The 14838-nt window shown below is 53.9% G+C and overlaps 5 protein-coding genes across 5 annotated transcripts; 3 read left to right on the top strand and 2 right to left on the bottom strand.

Annotated features, from left to right (window-relative positions):
* Positions 1-740: 740 nt before the first annotated feature.
* On the bottom strand, positions 741-1562 carry J4E85_010062 (uncharacterized protein; the record flags this gene model as incomplete). The annotated part of the gene is made up of 1 exon (XM_051474277.1): positions 741-1562. The coding sequence occupies one exon, from the start codon at positions 1560-1562 to the stop codon at positions 741-743; it is 822 nt and encodes a 273-aa protein (XP_051321770.1).
* Positions 1563-2167: 605 nt separating this feature from the next.
* On the top strand, positions 2168-5367 carry J4E85_010061 (uncharacterized protein; the record flags this gene model as incomplete). The annotated part of the gene is made up of 2 exons (XM_051474276.1): positions 2168-2604; positions 2658-5367. 2 exons carry the CDS (start codon positions 2168-2170, stop codon positions 5365-5367), a joined length of 3147 nt encoding a protein of 1048 aa, XP_051321769.1.
* A 156-nt stretch (positions 5368-5523) lies between these two features.
* Positions 5524-6969, bottom strand: TRM5 (tRNA(m(1)G37)methyltransferase; the record flags this gene model as incomplete). The annotated part of the gene is made up of 2 exons (XM_051474275.1): positions 5524-6668; positions 6723-6969. 2 exons carry the CDS (start codon positions 6967-6969, stop codon positions 5524-5526), a joined length of 1392 nt encoding a protein of 463 aa, XP_051321768.1.
* A 568-nt stretch (positions 6970-7537) lies between these two features.
* J4E85_010059 (uncharacterized protein) lies at positions 7538-12461 on the top strand (the record flags this gene model as incomplete). Its single annotated transcript, XM_051474274.1, has 2 exons — positions 7538-7598; positions 7648-12461. The coding sequence occupies 2 exons, from the start codon at positions 7538-7540 to the stop codon at positions 12459-12461; spliced, it is 4875 nt and encodes a 1624-aa protein (XP_051321767.1).
* Positions 12462-12993: 532 nt separating this feature from the next.
* J4E85_010058 (uncharacterized protein) lies at positions 12994-14305 on the top strand (the record flags this gene model as incomplete). Its single annotated transcript, XM_051474273.1, has 3 exons — positions 12994-13326; positions 13388-14053; positions 14144-14305. The coding sequence occupies 3 exons, from the start codon at positions 12994-12996 to the stop codon at positions 14303-14305; spliced, it is 1161 nt and encodes a 386-aa protein (XP_051321766.1).
* Between the last annotated feature and the right edge of the window lie 533 nt (positions 14306-14838).

The following is a 14838-nucleotide window of genomic DNA, read 5'->3' as shown; positions in this document are numbered from 1 at the left end:
CTCGACAGATAGGTATATACCTTCAGCGACAAGCTTAAAATGCTAAAGATTTGAAGTTCACAGCAAGTGTATGGATGCAGGTGGAGCTAGCGAGTGAACGCCGTTAGCGTCTCGCTTGAATAATGTGGGTCCCTGGCGGCGGCTTCTGCAGCTTCCTCTGAGCCCTCAACTTTTCTTCATCCGCTCTTACGCGCCGCCAAACCAACTCTCCAACACCATGGTGCAAGCCGCGCAAAGCTCTACGGAGCAGTGGCGCGCATCAATATTAGCTCGCTGATTGCTCTACACTAACCTACAGCCGCTGCTCGCTGTGCTTCATTTCTCATGGTACGTTCAACATCTCCTTCTATTCACCGCATCCGCATCCTCGCGACGCGCGCGCACAGCTCAAAAGATGATATGTACATCGACCATTAAACACTTTAGGAAGAGCCGGAAAAGGTATGGCTAGCATCGACAAATGCTACGCCGTCGCTGCTTATAACTTGGTCTCTGAAGAGCATCATCACTTTCACGTCATGGAAACTGGGTTTCGAACTGTCGCTAACGATGCAAAGATTAGGTGCCTGCTATTTACGATATTCTAAGCGACCGCTACACACAACGCGTGACGTACACGACGCGCAATGTCGACTCGGGGGTACAGAGATGACATATCGCGCGAGCAGATGTGATGACAAAGGCACAATGCGACATCTCGAGAGATGGGCATGGCATACTATGTATTGACGCTACGGAGGCTACGTCTGCAGAGTACTGCTGGCGCTATCGCTGTCGAATAAGGCCGCGGCATCCAACTCGAGTGTGGAGACGGACGGCCTCGCCTTCTCGTACAAGCCCATAGTGTCTGGCAACCCTAGGAAGGGGTCGGCAAGGTTGTCGCAGCCGGCAGGCCACGAGACCGATTGTCCGAACGCATAGCTGTCGCTCCAAGACTGGATAAAGTTTGTCATGTCAAAGTCGAGATCGGGATTGATCATAGAGGGTTGCCCTTCGAGCACGGCGAGATCATCCGTGTTGAGGGCACTTGAGTCCGTACCCAAGTCGACTAGATCATTGAAATCGAACGTATCCCAATCCCAAGATTGATTACTTCCATGTGCTGCTGTCGCCGATGTCGATAGAGTGCTGGGGCTGTTGCGCTCGTTCGCCTTTCTCTTTGCGTACTCCTTCGGTGTCAACCCCGTCTTGTCCTTGAAGATCTTGTGAAAGTACCGCGGCGTGAGATTGACCTTCTTGGCTAAGTCTTGAAGTCTCAATGCGCTGGCGTCCTCGTTCTTCAAGGCTTCATCAATCAATACACATGCTTTCTCCACCGCTCGCTCCTGTGGATCCTCGAGTACGGTGTTGGGCTTGCATCGCTTGCAGGCCCTGAACCCGGCTGCCTCTGCTTCTAACGGTGTAGCATAGAATCCGACATTTGCTCTACGCGCTAGTCGGCCCGGACATGTTGGTCGACAGTATATTCGGGTGGATTTGACGGAGTAGATGAAATGGCCATTCGCGTCTGCGTCTCGTGTCGAAAGGGCTCGCCACCGTGCAGCGTCAGTCGCATAGGCCATGTTATAGGATGTAGGATTTTCACAAGAGGACTACGTAATTAGCATGAATTCAAGTCTGGCAGCAATGGTGCGCAAAGTATACCTTCTATGTTGTAAACCTGGAGAGGTTTCCAAACAGCGGGAACGTCTGAAGCTCAACAACGCGAATGTACAACAGGCTCAAATTCGTCTTGCGCGAAACTGGGACGGCAAAGTAACAGTCAGTCAGATACGGAGAGCGACAGTAATCGCGGCAACGGACCCTCTTAAGAGCTCTGGAAGTCTTCCCGCATCCCAAGGCCATCTACGCTGTGATTGGATACTTTGAGAGCCAGTTCGAGGGCACGCGATGACGCACGCTAAACTCATCTCCATTAACACCTAAACATCGCGCATAAACACGCGATCCACGCAGCGTTTCTTACGTATCAAGAATCAATGTATACGAGATGAGCGCGCACACAAAGCATTCGGCGCGTCGCGTCGGGCTCTTTCCACGTCGGACGCGACTTCGGTGGAAGAGGTAGGCACGATGGAGGCACCGACTACCAAACCATGAATCTCACTTGGGCTCAATCTCCTGCCACCGATGAGACCTCCGCAAGTTCATTCTCGCTCCTACCAGCATGGCGGAAGGCCTCGACAGTGTTGCGGTACCCAGCATCGCGGCTCTCCCACCAACGACAACGCGACAGATCGGTTCCGGACAGCTCCTCCTTGATTCCAGTTCCGTCGTCAAGGAGCTCATAGACAACGCTCTAGATGCGCGAGCGAAGAGCATATTCGTGGACATCACAGCTAACACGGTCGACTCTATCCAAGTCAAAGATGATGGCCATGGTATACCAGCTGAAGACCGCCCTCTCGTATGTCGGCGCTATTGTACCAGCAAAATCCGAGACTTTCATGACCTGAGAGAAGTCGGAGGTAAATGGCTGGGCTTTCGCGGTGAGGCACTATCAAGCATGGCCGACATGAGTGGCTCGCTCTCTGTCACTACTCGAGTAGAAGGAGAGCCAGTCGCTGTCAAGCTGAAATATGACCGGAGCGGCGAGCTTGCTTCGTAGGTCATCACTGGTAATCGTACGGGTAGCTATCACGAACTAATATATGCAGCACTGAACACGACTCCCATCCAGTTGGCACGACGGTCAAGGTTACCAAGTTCTTCGAATTCATACCCGTCCGAAAGGAGACGGCGATCAAGAATTCAGCGAAAACACTTGCGAAGATCCGGCGGCTGATGCAAGCCTATGCACTGGCCAGGCCTACTATACGCTTCAGGCTTCGCGTACTGAAAGCGAAGAACAGCAATGGTGACTTTGTCTATGCGCCGAAAGCCGACGCCAACATTGAAGATGCAGTCCTGAAAGTCATCGGTAAGGATTGCGCTCTGCAGTGCGACTGGACTGCACTGGAGGCTGATGGCTTCGAGGTTCATGCTTTCCTACCCAAGCCAGGTGCAAGCGGGCCGAAGATAGCCCATCAAGGGGCTTTCGTCTCGATCGATGCAAGGCCTGTGGCGAGCAGTCGTGGTACTGTCAAGCGGATCATCACAACTTACAAAGACCGACTCCGCAAATCAACGCCTTTACTGGCAGGCGTCAAGGATCCGTTTCTCTGCATGAACATCATTTGCCCGCCTGACAGCTATGATCCCAACATCGAGCCAGCCAAAGACGACGTCATGTTCGATAACAGCGAAGTGGTTGTTGCGGTTGTGGACAAGCTGCTCAAAGCTTACTATCCTGAGGCTATCCAGGATATTCCAGATATTCAGGATGCTGAGATGCCGACGTCTGCACAACAGCAGGTTGAGCCCCAATTTGAGGAGCTACCGAGTCGCATCGAAAGCTCCATCACGATACATGAAGATGAACCTGCAAATCGGAATGAACAAGCCGCGACTGATCCAGCTCAGGCGCTGCCACGCTGGAGATCGAGCATGTATGGTATTGATGAAGACGACCTAGAGTTTCTGCAAGAAAACCCAGCACCTGTGGTCGAAGAGGAAGATGAGAAGGGTCTACGCGCAGTGGAAGTGTCTAATCCATGGACCATCGCTCGAATGAACACCACGATCAAGCCCAAACAAGCTGCGAGCAACGGGCAGCCGCTGAGCCCGGCCAAAAGCCAAAGAGGTAGCGACCCGCATCTCCCCTCTCCCAGTCCTGCTGCTACTCCACGTCGTCCATTGTCAGCGGCGCCCTTAACACCTCAGACGTTGTCAAAGACGAACATGAGATCTCCACTGGATGCCGAACTGGAGCGTAGTATCCAGCATATGTCGCACCCCAGTTCAGAAGCTGGTGCTCTCGACGACGGGATACAAGAGCGGGACACGGACGATCGAGGTCGTCACGAACGTTTCGGGCCTCTGCCACAGACTGGCATGTCAAGCCATTTCGCACGGTCTGACATCAATTCCATCAAGTCAGGACTCACGGACTACAATCACAGCGGAAAAGGCTCACAGCGGTTGACTTCTCCAATAATGTCGGCTCCTCGTAACCGCCGTACTCAACCGGCCTATGTAAATACACCATTTGCACCACCAAAGCAAAGGTCAAATGGTGTGGGGCTTGGAGAATATGTACTTGGCACACAAGCTCTCGAACCAGCTCGTCGACAGAAGCAGGCCAAGAAGACTGGAGGAGCACCATTCCTAAACAACGCCTCATCGTCTCCAAGCAGACCCGTGTTGGACCCAACTGACCGGCTAGTGGCAAGACAACTTCACTCAAATGACAACACTGATATCCGCAACTTCTTTGGACGCGACAGAGATAAGGCCATAGCTGATTCGCTGGTTGACGGTCTTTCTCGAGTTTCCTCGGCGGAACCGCAGTCCCGCTCGAAGCGCGCCAGAAACACTTCACTGCTCGACGATGCTGGTCAGATGAATACTAATGCGCGAGCAGTGGCCGATCAGCTTCGAGTGTTTGCTAAACACGAAGAGCATCCCTTTGGTTCTCAAACATCTAACCGAATCTCAAAGCCTCCAGAGACACACCGTCCCGACCAAAGCGCCAAAGAGATGGAAGCATACTTTAAATCGCAAGAACAGCAACACTCCAGCTCCCCGTCCCGCCCCCAAAAAGCATCTCAAAGGCAAGACCCTCGCATTGCACCACCCCACGAAACATCAAAGAAACCGCATCGACCCAGACGCCGCACAACAGACGCTCTCGAGCGTACCAAGTCATCCAAACTCCCACTGGAGCGCACACCCTCTGGTTTCCAGATCCAAGACCTGGTACTCCACCTTCCAGCCAGCATCGACACCATCGTACAAAGCTCACGTAAACTCGACATGCAGCGCAACAGTCCAGAATGGGGTTACGCGTCGGAAAGCGCATATCACGTGTTCGGCGAGCCGGTGTCTGAAAAGAAGATCATGGAGTGGGTGATTACGTTGGATGCACTGTTGTGTAAGCGGTATGAGAGGATCGATAGCCCAGATGCGCGGTGTGAGATGCACGAGGGTATTCAGCGGGCGCTTGATGCGCGGAAAGAGGCGGATGATGTCATGCAGAGGGAGGAGGGTTTGAGTCAGAACGTACGGCGTGCTGCAGGCGAGAGATGTGAACGTGATGTCTCGATGGGTTTCGGTGATGCTTCTGGCGTTGTGGTTCAGCAGCCTGTCATCGAGGAAGAGAAGCAGGTACATGATGACGGCGAGTTCGATTTCGATATGGAGGAATTTGTTGATCTGACGGGAGGGGATGAGAGGCAGAGTATGGGGACAGCAGGAGAGGCAGATGTGAGTGGAATCAAGGGTGAGTTTGATGACGATATCGAGGATGAGATGTTGATGGATTTATAGAGCATGTGGGAGAGAGCGACGTGATGGACGGATATCAATCGGCCTCAGCTATAGCTTTGCCATGTTGTAACATGGTTCACTCAGTGGGTATTAGCTCATGTGAAGCGTGTGCCCAACAACATGCTATCTTGCCCCTTTTACATCTACAGTGAATCCTCAAACCTGCCTAAAAGCAACCTCCTCAGGCAGCCTAAAACTAGCACAGAACATCCTCTTCTTCGGCGCCACATCTCTCACATCATACACGTTCACATCCTCCATATCGGGTGTGATCACTGTACCCAATTGCCTGCTAACCTCTTCGCAAATGCCCTTGATCTCCTCGACATTATCATCGCTCTTCGTCGAGAAGCAGTGTACATGGATCATGGGAAGCTTCTGCGACGTGTGTGGCGCGAGCAGTTTCTTGATTTCAGAGGCTGGGTGTCCGGGGACATTGGCGTAGAGGCCGATGAAGGAGGGGAGGAAGGTAATGGCGGAGGCGGGGAGGTTCATGACGTAGTGTGAGAAGAATCGTGGTTGGACGAGCGTCTTGAGGGGTTCGGGCTGTTTCTTCTCTTCTGGTTTGCTGCGCGAGGACTTGGTCTTGGGGTAGATAGAAACGGAGTGCTCGTCGCTTGTCAATAGATCCGCAGAGGCTTGACGGATAAAAGCTCCGCCGTCGGTGTTGAAGGAACGGACAAAATCGCCTACTTTGTTGATCTTGATGTTTCCCACGAGCGAGTTGTAGGATTCGGGGTTGAGGTCGTTGGCCCAGACGAAGCACTTCTTTTTGCCCGCGGGTATGGCAAAGGGTCCTACGCCGGCCATGACGTCGCAGATTGCCTCGCCCTCGCGGAACATGTTGCAGAGCCGCTCGTGCTCCGTGTGCAGACGCGTGTTCCAGTATACTTTGGCAAAGTCGAATTTGAAGGTGCAGCCCTGCTCGCGCAGCTCGACGTTCATGTCGTCTGGGCCGTGGAGCACTTCGTACTGGAAGGTGCGGAATGCGTTCTCGGTGCCTACGCTGTCGAGCTTGTTGATGACCGTCTTGACCATGGGGTTCTTGTCTGCGAGGACGGTTGCAATGAGGTGCTTGTAGGGCCAGTACCTTTCGCGGAGGTTCAGGTGGGCGACGTGGCCGGCGAGGGCGAAACCCTGGGGTATCTCATCGTCGTGGACGGACTCGGGTGGGGGGATGGTTGCGCTCGTGATCTCGGAGTAGGTGAAGTAGTCGTAGTTGAGCTGCAGCTGGTAGGGTATGACGCCTAGGGTACCGTCTTGCTCGAGATCGCGCAGCTTAGGGGACCATGTCGTCCGATCTGCCTGGTTTCAGACTCAGTACTCCCATGTACTACCGCCGTGGGGTGACTCACCGGAGTGGACGACTTCTGGTCGCAGGAGCAGGCATTTGCTGCCTCTCGACGCTTGTTCTGAATCGGGGTCGACTCTTATCGGATCTATGCGATTGCTTGGCAGCGTGTCCTTGCTGGCGGTGAGTTCCTTGCGGCAGCGCGATATGTCCTTGGGGTTGAAGATGCGGGCGGCCGAGGTGGGGATGGTCTTTTGGAAGAAGCTGCGGTCCAGCACCTTCATGGCGCGGTTCACGGGCGGCGCGAACATATCGGTGGTCGCTTCTGTGGCCGACATTGAATCGTGGGCGCGTGGAGAGTTGGTGTCGCGTGGGTGTGTCGCGGCTGGGGAATTATTTTTTGGTGAGGGATGACGCAGGCACCGTTGGGGTGACCCCAGCATGGCACATGTCAGGTACCGACCGTGGACCGCTTTGGGCGCGACCCTCGAGACGTGAAAGACATATGCTGGAGTAATCAACTTTAATCCGTCTCGACTACGTGCAATGTCAGTGTCCTGAACGGCGTCAGGGTCCGCTGCACAGGTGACGACAGGCCAGTCCAAGCTTCGTGGTCGGCTGCAGGGGTCGGGACACCAGGATCGCGTACCTAATCTTGCACCGGCGTGGTCAATCAACAAAACAACTTCGCCATAGCACCGCCTCCTGAGCCGTGGATGACCGCGACCGCGCCCTCGCCCTCGCCCGTCCACCGCCGTCGCCGCCCATGAAGTCTCCCGGATCCCGCCTCTGACCGCTGCATAGACCGAGCGGCCCGTTGCCATCTCCTTTGTCCGCATACCCCGGATTCCGAGCACGAACGAAGTTACCACGCCCACCATGGCGTCTGGCGGAGGAAACATCAAGGTCGTGGTGCGATGCAGGCCCTTCAACGGCCGAGGTAGGCAGCCCCCTTGCCTTACTAAGGCGCTGCAATTAACAACGCGCAGAGAAGGCGCGCAATGCACAATGTATCGTGCAGATGAAGGGCGACCAGACCATCCTCTCTCCTCCCGCCCATGCCGATATCAAGGGGAAAGCCGCCAAAGCCGCCTCCGAGGGCACCAAGACATTTGCCTTCGACAGGTCGTACTGGTCCTTCGACCGCGACGCTCCCAACTATGCCGGCCAGGACAACCTCCACGAGGATCTTGGCAAGCCGCTGCTCGACAATGCCTTCCAGGGCTACAACAACTGTATCTTCGCCTACGGCCAGACGGGTTCGGGCAAGTCGTACTCCATGATGGGCTATGGCGCTGAGTACGGAATCATCCCCAAGATTTGCCAGGACATGTTCGAGAGGATCAAGGGGTTACAAGCGGACAAGAATTCCTCCTGCACCGTCGAAGTGTCCTACCTGGAAATCTATAACGAGCGCGTACGCGACCTGCTGAATCCGTCGAATAAAGGGAACCTGCGAGTTCGCGAGCATCCCTCCACCGGTCCCTATGTCGAAGATCTCGCCAAGTTGGTCGTCCAGTCCTTTCCTGAAATTGAGAACCTCATGGACGAGGGAAACAAGGCCCGTACCGTAGCGGCCACTAACATGAACGAGACGTCCTCGCGATCGCACGCCGTCTTCACCCTCACCCTCACCCAGAAGCGCCACGATGTCGAGACAAGCATGAGCGGAGAGAGGGTCGCCAAGATCAGTTTGGTCGATTTGGCCGGATCAGAACGAGCTCAGTCGACGGGTGCGACTGGCGCAAGATTGAAAGAAGGTGCCGAGATTAACAGGTCTCTGTCTACACTGGGTCGTGTCATTGCAGCGCTTGCAGACCAGTCATCGGGAGGCAAGAAGAAGGGTACCCAAGTGCCATACCGAGACTCCATCTTGACATGGCTCTTGAAAGACTCTTTGGGAGGAAACAGTATGACAGCCATGATTGCTGCCATCTCTCCCGCCGACATCAACTTCGAGGAGACCCTCTCGACCCTCCGCTACGCCGACTCCGCGAAACGCATCAAGAACCACGCTGTCGTAAACGAAGACCCGAACGCGCGCATGATCCGAGAGCTCAAGGAAGAACTGTCAAAACTGCGGACTCAGCTGGGTGGAGGAGGCGGTGGAGTTGCCGGAGCGAATGGCATCATAGAAGAACAGTACGCACCCGATACACCATTGGAGAAGCAGATCGTTTCCATCACACAAGCAGACGGTTCGATCAAGAAGGTATCCAAGGCCGAGATTGCAGAGCAGCTTGATCAGTCAGAGAAACTCTATACCGAGTTGAACCAAACTTGGGAAGAGAAGCTGCAGAAGACGGAAGAGATTCACAAGGAACGAGAAGCCGCGCTGGAAGAACTTGGTATCAGCATCGAAAAAGGTTTCGTTGGTCTGTCAACACCAAAGAACATGCCGCATTTGGTCAACTTGAGTGATGATCCACTCTTGACTGAATGTCTCGTCTACAACCTAAAACCGGGCACGACGACCGTTGGCAATTCTGATGTTGAAGGCCAAACCGCACAAATACGTCTAAATGGCTCACAGATTCTTGCCGAACACTGTCACTTCGAAAACGTGGATGGCAAGGTGACGGTGATACCCCAAGAAACCGCTAGTGTCATGGTCAATGGTGTACGCATCGACAAGCCAAGGTTACTCAAGAGCGGCCACCGCATCATCCTTGGCGACTTCCACATCTTCCGCTTCAACAACCCGCAAGAGGCAAGAGCTGAGCGTGCTGAAGTAGGCACAAGCCTACTTCGACAGACGGTTACCGCCAGCCAGCTCAACTCTCCCTCGCCTGCACCAAGACCCGGTCACGACAGATCGTACAGCGCCATCAGCATCGCAAACTCTGACTTCGACCCCGATAGTCCAAGGGCAGGATCGCCTGCATTCTGGCAACGTGGCCGTGAGTCAGAGTTCTCCTACGCACGCAGAGAAGCTCTTACGGCGTGGCTGGGGCCAGACAAACGCATCGAAAACCTTCCAGACGAAGACTTTGAGGCGCTCTTTGAAGATCTCAGCAGGTTGCGCGAGACCCGCAAAGCACGTCCCGAGAGTCGCATCTTCAGCGACGAGGATACAGAGTCGATGTCCTCATATCCTGTACGAGAGAAGTACGCTTCTGGTGGGACGCTAGACAACTTCTCGCTCGATACCATGTTGACGATGCCATCTACGCCTAGGCAAGACGGTAGCGAAAAGATGGAGGAGATACGAGAAGACATGGAAGAGAAGATGGACAAGCGAAAAGAGGACTACAGTGCCAAGCTGAAAGCTGACGCAGAAGCTAAGGTCGAGCTGGAAGAGCTGCGGGCTGCGAAAGAAGCAATGCAGAAGCAGCTACAACAGCAGAAAGAGGCTTTTGCACGTCAAATGAAAGAGCTTGGCCACGAGTGGGTACCTGAACCTGAAAGCAGCGGAACGCCGGAAGCAGAGGCAGAAGCCGAAGCAAAGGATGCACACAACGAGCAGAATGAGCAGCAACTGGAGTTGATCAGGACTGTCTTCAAACAGTGGCGGCGAAGAAAGTATGTCACCATGGCGGAGACACTTTTGCAGAACGCCGCTGTTCTGAAGGAGGCTCAAGTCATGAGTCAACAGATGGACAAGCGCGTCGTCTTCCAATTCTGCATTGTCGATATCGGGCATACTGTCCCGTCATCTTACGACTTAGTGAACATGGGCATTCCAGGTGAAGACGATGAATATCTCGACAGCCAGTCCAAGCCCTGCGTTGGTGTTCGCGTCATCGACTTCAAGAACGAAGTGGTCCACCTATGGTCATTACAGAAGCTACGCGACCGCGTACGACGGATGCATCAAATGCACCAGTATATGAACCGACCAGAATACTTCCAGCACTTCAACCCGGAGTCGCCATTCTCAGAACCCTGCATGCCCGAGTTCTCGCGCATCGGCGATGTGGACGTTCCGCTCGCTGCTGTCTTCGAATCAAGAGTACGAGACTTCAGCCTGGACGTCATCTCTCCTTACACAGCAAACCCGATTGGTATCATCCGACTATCGCTGGAGCCTTCGTCTGCAGAAGCACCTTCGACTACGCTCAAGTTCAATGTCGGTATGCATGAGCTTGTTGGATTTCCGGAACGAGAAGGCACCCAAGTCCACGCTGTACTTTTTGTACCTGGCATCTCAGACGAGAGTGGAGCCACGACCACGACCTGGATCACCGATTTCAACGAAGGTCCTATCCGCTTTGAGAGTGTGCACAGCATGAGTCTTCCATACCCGAGCCCGCGCGACACCTTCCTTCGAATCTCCATCTTCGCCAAGGTTACGGACATTCACCTCGATAAACTGCTGAGCTGGGATGACATGCGCGACTCTGCGGAAAAGCCTAAGCAGAAGCGCCGTCACGCTCGGTTACCGGAGTCGGAGTTCTACACAGAGGATACACATGACATCTTCTCCCGCATCCAGATTCAAGAGATTACTGACGATGGGACATATCAACCCGTCGAGGTAACGCAGAGCAACGTAATGGACGCTGGGGTATACCAACTCCACCAGGGTCTAGCACGCCGCATCGTTGTCAACCTCACCCATACTTCTGGAGACACCATACAATGGGAGGATGTCAAGTCGCTGCGCATGGGTCACATCCGATTGGTCGATGCAGCTGGCAACAGTCCTAACTACGGCTCACCCGTAAAAGAAGTGCCTGTCGATCTGACATCCCCACCTGTCATCAGGAAGAACGCCGATGGCACCACGAATGTCAAATTTGTAGGACGATGGGACAGTACGGCTCACGCGTCTCAAATTCTCGATCGGGCGACAAAGGATAACTTCCGCGTGAAAGTCACGCTGCTGTTCGATGTCACATCTTCAAAGCTTATCGAACCGATGTCGTTCTCCTTCGACCTCTTCGTACAAATCCGGGGCCGTTCTTACATGCGCCAGACCTCTCTCTTCTCGTTGGCGAACATCTGGAATACGGTGAAGGTCGTTCACTCGACAGTAGGAATCTTCAACGTTGCCATTCGCCCCACCTCCGTCAAGCGTGCGACAGATCTCTGGCGAATGAACACGAAAGACGACTACGTGAAGGGTGAAGAGCAGCTCGCGGGCTGGACGCCGCGCGGTGTTTCGCTGGTGCGCGACTTCATCCACATAGAAAAGCGCCGCGCTCGAATCGCAGAGATAGAAACAGCGCGTTCTGTTTTGTCGTCCAAGGCATTGAGTATACCCGCTTCCGCACTTGCTTCTTCAAAGGATAAGCCCTTGGAAGAGGCTCAGATAGCACTCCTCCAACGCATGGTCTCGCTCTGGAAGACCAAGAAAGCGCCTGCAGAAATCATCCTCAACCCCACGAATCTTGAGCCTCCTACCAACGGCGCCGCCTTTGCGGCACGCTCTCCTTCTCCATCGCCAAACCCAACCCCAAGTTTGACAGCTACCGTCCGCTTCATTAGCAAGAACCCTAACTTAATGAAAGCGTCCTACCTCCTCACTCCAGATCCGACAAACACGCGCTGGATACGGCGATACGTCGAACTACGAAAGCCATACCTCCACATCTACTCATCAGACGGCGATGAGATCAACGCCATCAATGTCAGCACAGCGCGTATCGACCATTCGCCGCAAATCGCGAAACTACTTGGAGGTGGTCAGCAAAGCAACGGCCAAGGAAATGCCGGCGCGCACAAGGACGTTGTCTTTGCTGTCTTCGCCAGGAGCAACACGTACATCTTCCGAGCGCGAAGCGAGAGGGAGAAGATCGAATGGATATTGCGATTAGATCAAAGTTACTTCAGCAGTGAAGGAAGCGAGGCGTCGACGTGAGGACGCGTAATGAGTATTTGGCTGGAAAAGTTACATCTAGACATTCGGCGCCATGTGGAATGGGTTTTAATTCTTGTACCGAAGTTGTAGAACAGTGGAAGACGGTTGGTCGAGGTGTTGTTGCTGTCCCCCCGTCAGGCTTTGGCGTTACAGTCGGGCTTTTGTATAGCTTTTCTTGGGATACCCAGAGTATAATTGATACTCGTTTTGCGCGATAATTTAGCGTAGAGATTCTGTCAATTCAGCTTCATTGCTAGACTATGACTTCGTTCTGACCCTGATGGTGTTCATCTTCGCAGTGATTGCACCTCGTTGCACTGCGCGCAGCTCACATGCACCCCGCAAGCACTAGCCTGTTTCCAGAACCCCTCACACGCGATTGCCCGAGGCTAACCTCTGGGATCGACGCAGCTTACTCGAACACGACCGCGACATCAATGTATACCCTCAGCAGCATCATGTGTCCTACGCATTTACTTGTGTGCGACTCTACAGCTGGATTTGAAGGTGTCAGTCAGGCTAAGTACACGCAATGGCCAACGCACAGAAAGAGAAGACACAACATGATCTGGACGACCAAAAGCTTGGTCTGTACCTGCAGCAAGAGATACCCAATTTGAAGACGCCCGTGCTATCGACAAAGATCGGATACGGACAAAGCAATCCGACATACTATGTCGATGATGCCGCTGGTACACGCTACATACTCCGAAAGAAACCCAGCGGCACCATCATCTCACCTGTAGCACACCAAGTCGATCGAGAGTACAAAGTGTTGAAAGCACTCGGAACGGTTGAGGGCTTCCCAGTCCCGAAAGTATACTGCCTATGTATGGATGCATCAATCATCGGAACAGCGTTCTACGTACGTCCCAGTCATGCTCCTAACAAACGCTTCCCATCTAACATACCTACCTCGACAACAGGTTATGGAGTACATCCTAGGCCGTATAATCACCGACCCTAATCTCTCCACCCTGCCCCTCTCCGACCGTCGCGCAGCATGGAAGTCCGTCATCTCAACCCTAGCCTGGCTCCACTCCATCAACCCAGACGCCATCGGCCTCTCCACCTTCGGCAAGAAAACCAACTTCTACGCCCGCCACTGCAACACCTTCTCCCTTATCGAAGCGCAACAAGCCCAAGTCCGCGACATAACCACCGGCCAGCAACTCGGCCGCGCGCACCCGCATTTCGACGAAATCGTTTCCTACATACGAAGTCACCTGCCCCAGGAACGCACCTGCATCATCCACGGCGACTACAAGTTCGATAACATTATTTTGCATCCTACTGAGCCCCGGGTGGTTGCTATCTTGGACTGGGAGTTGAGTACGCTGGGACACCCGCTTATGGATGTTGTGTATGTGACGGGGCCGTATTGGAATCGTGCTAGTAAGGTGGGGATTCCTGGGGGGCCGATGGTGCAGACGGTGAGGGATGATCAGGGGGGTGATGTTTATGATGAGGTGAATCAAGCGCAGAATGGGTTGCCGGGTATGCAGGAGTTATTGGGGGTTTATGAAAAGAAGGCGGGGTGGGATCCGAGGCGGGATCGATGGGACGTTGCGAGGGTTTTCCATCTGATGAGAGTGAGTTTTTGATCTTCATCTTGCTTTGGTTGTCGCGTGGCAGAGGACTAGATGGATACAGAAAACAGCACAAGCTAACACAGATATCAGGGAAGTGTGATCAGCCACGGTATTCAAGCGCGAACTATCAGCGGGCAAGCCAGCAGCTCCTTCTCACACGTATACTTCGAGAACACGAAACGAGGACTCGATGAAGCACTCCGACTAGTTCGCTCGATGAAGGACAAAGAAGCGCCCAAGAGCACGCTATAGTAGAAATCGTACATTTCAGTCATGACCGCCACAACGTCATAACGGCCAACTCTCCACCTCGCCGCTACAACATTACGCGTCAAACGTGCTTGAAGCGCTGGCCAGCTTCACACGTACCATACAACACGCATGCACTGATCTACATCTCCACCTTCCCCATCCAATGCTCCCCAACACTCCATCTTTCCCTCTCCACTACACTGTCAGAGAACGTACTCAGTCTCCACCCCATCATCATCCCGTCTCCACGCGCGGTATCTACTCGCCAAGTCCGCATCACTCGCTATCCGGGGGGGGAGGATACGTAGACCAACGCATCAATCACGCTCACAGCCCCAGCCCCAGCGACAAAGCCCTTGCACGCATGTTCCTCTTTCATCACACACACAGTCTCAGTCAGTCCCATTCCCCTTCCGATGTATTTTCGTGGCTCCCCATCCTCCCCATGTCACAAACGCCAACCACACCCACCCACACCCACCCCAAGCTTTCCCAAGGTTCAATTGCAAATCCCACGACCTGCATCCTAAACC

Source organism: Alternaria conjuncta (assembly GCF_024043145.1).
Source record: "Alternaria conjuncta strain BMP 0040 chromosome Unknown scaffold_21, whole genome shotgun sequence".
Lineage (NCBI taxonomy): Eukaryota > Fungi > Ascomycota > Dothideomycetes > Pleosporales > Pleosporaceae > Alternaria > Alternaria conjuncta.
The sequence above is the reverse complement of the archived record's forward strand: the minus strand, read 5'-3'. Positions and strand labels throughout refer to the sequence as shown.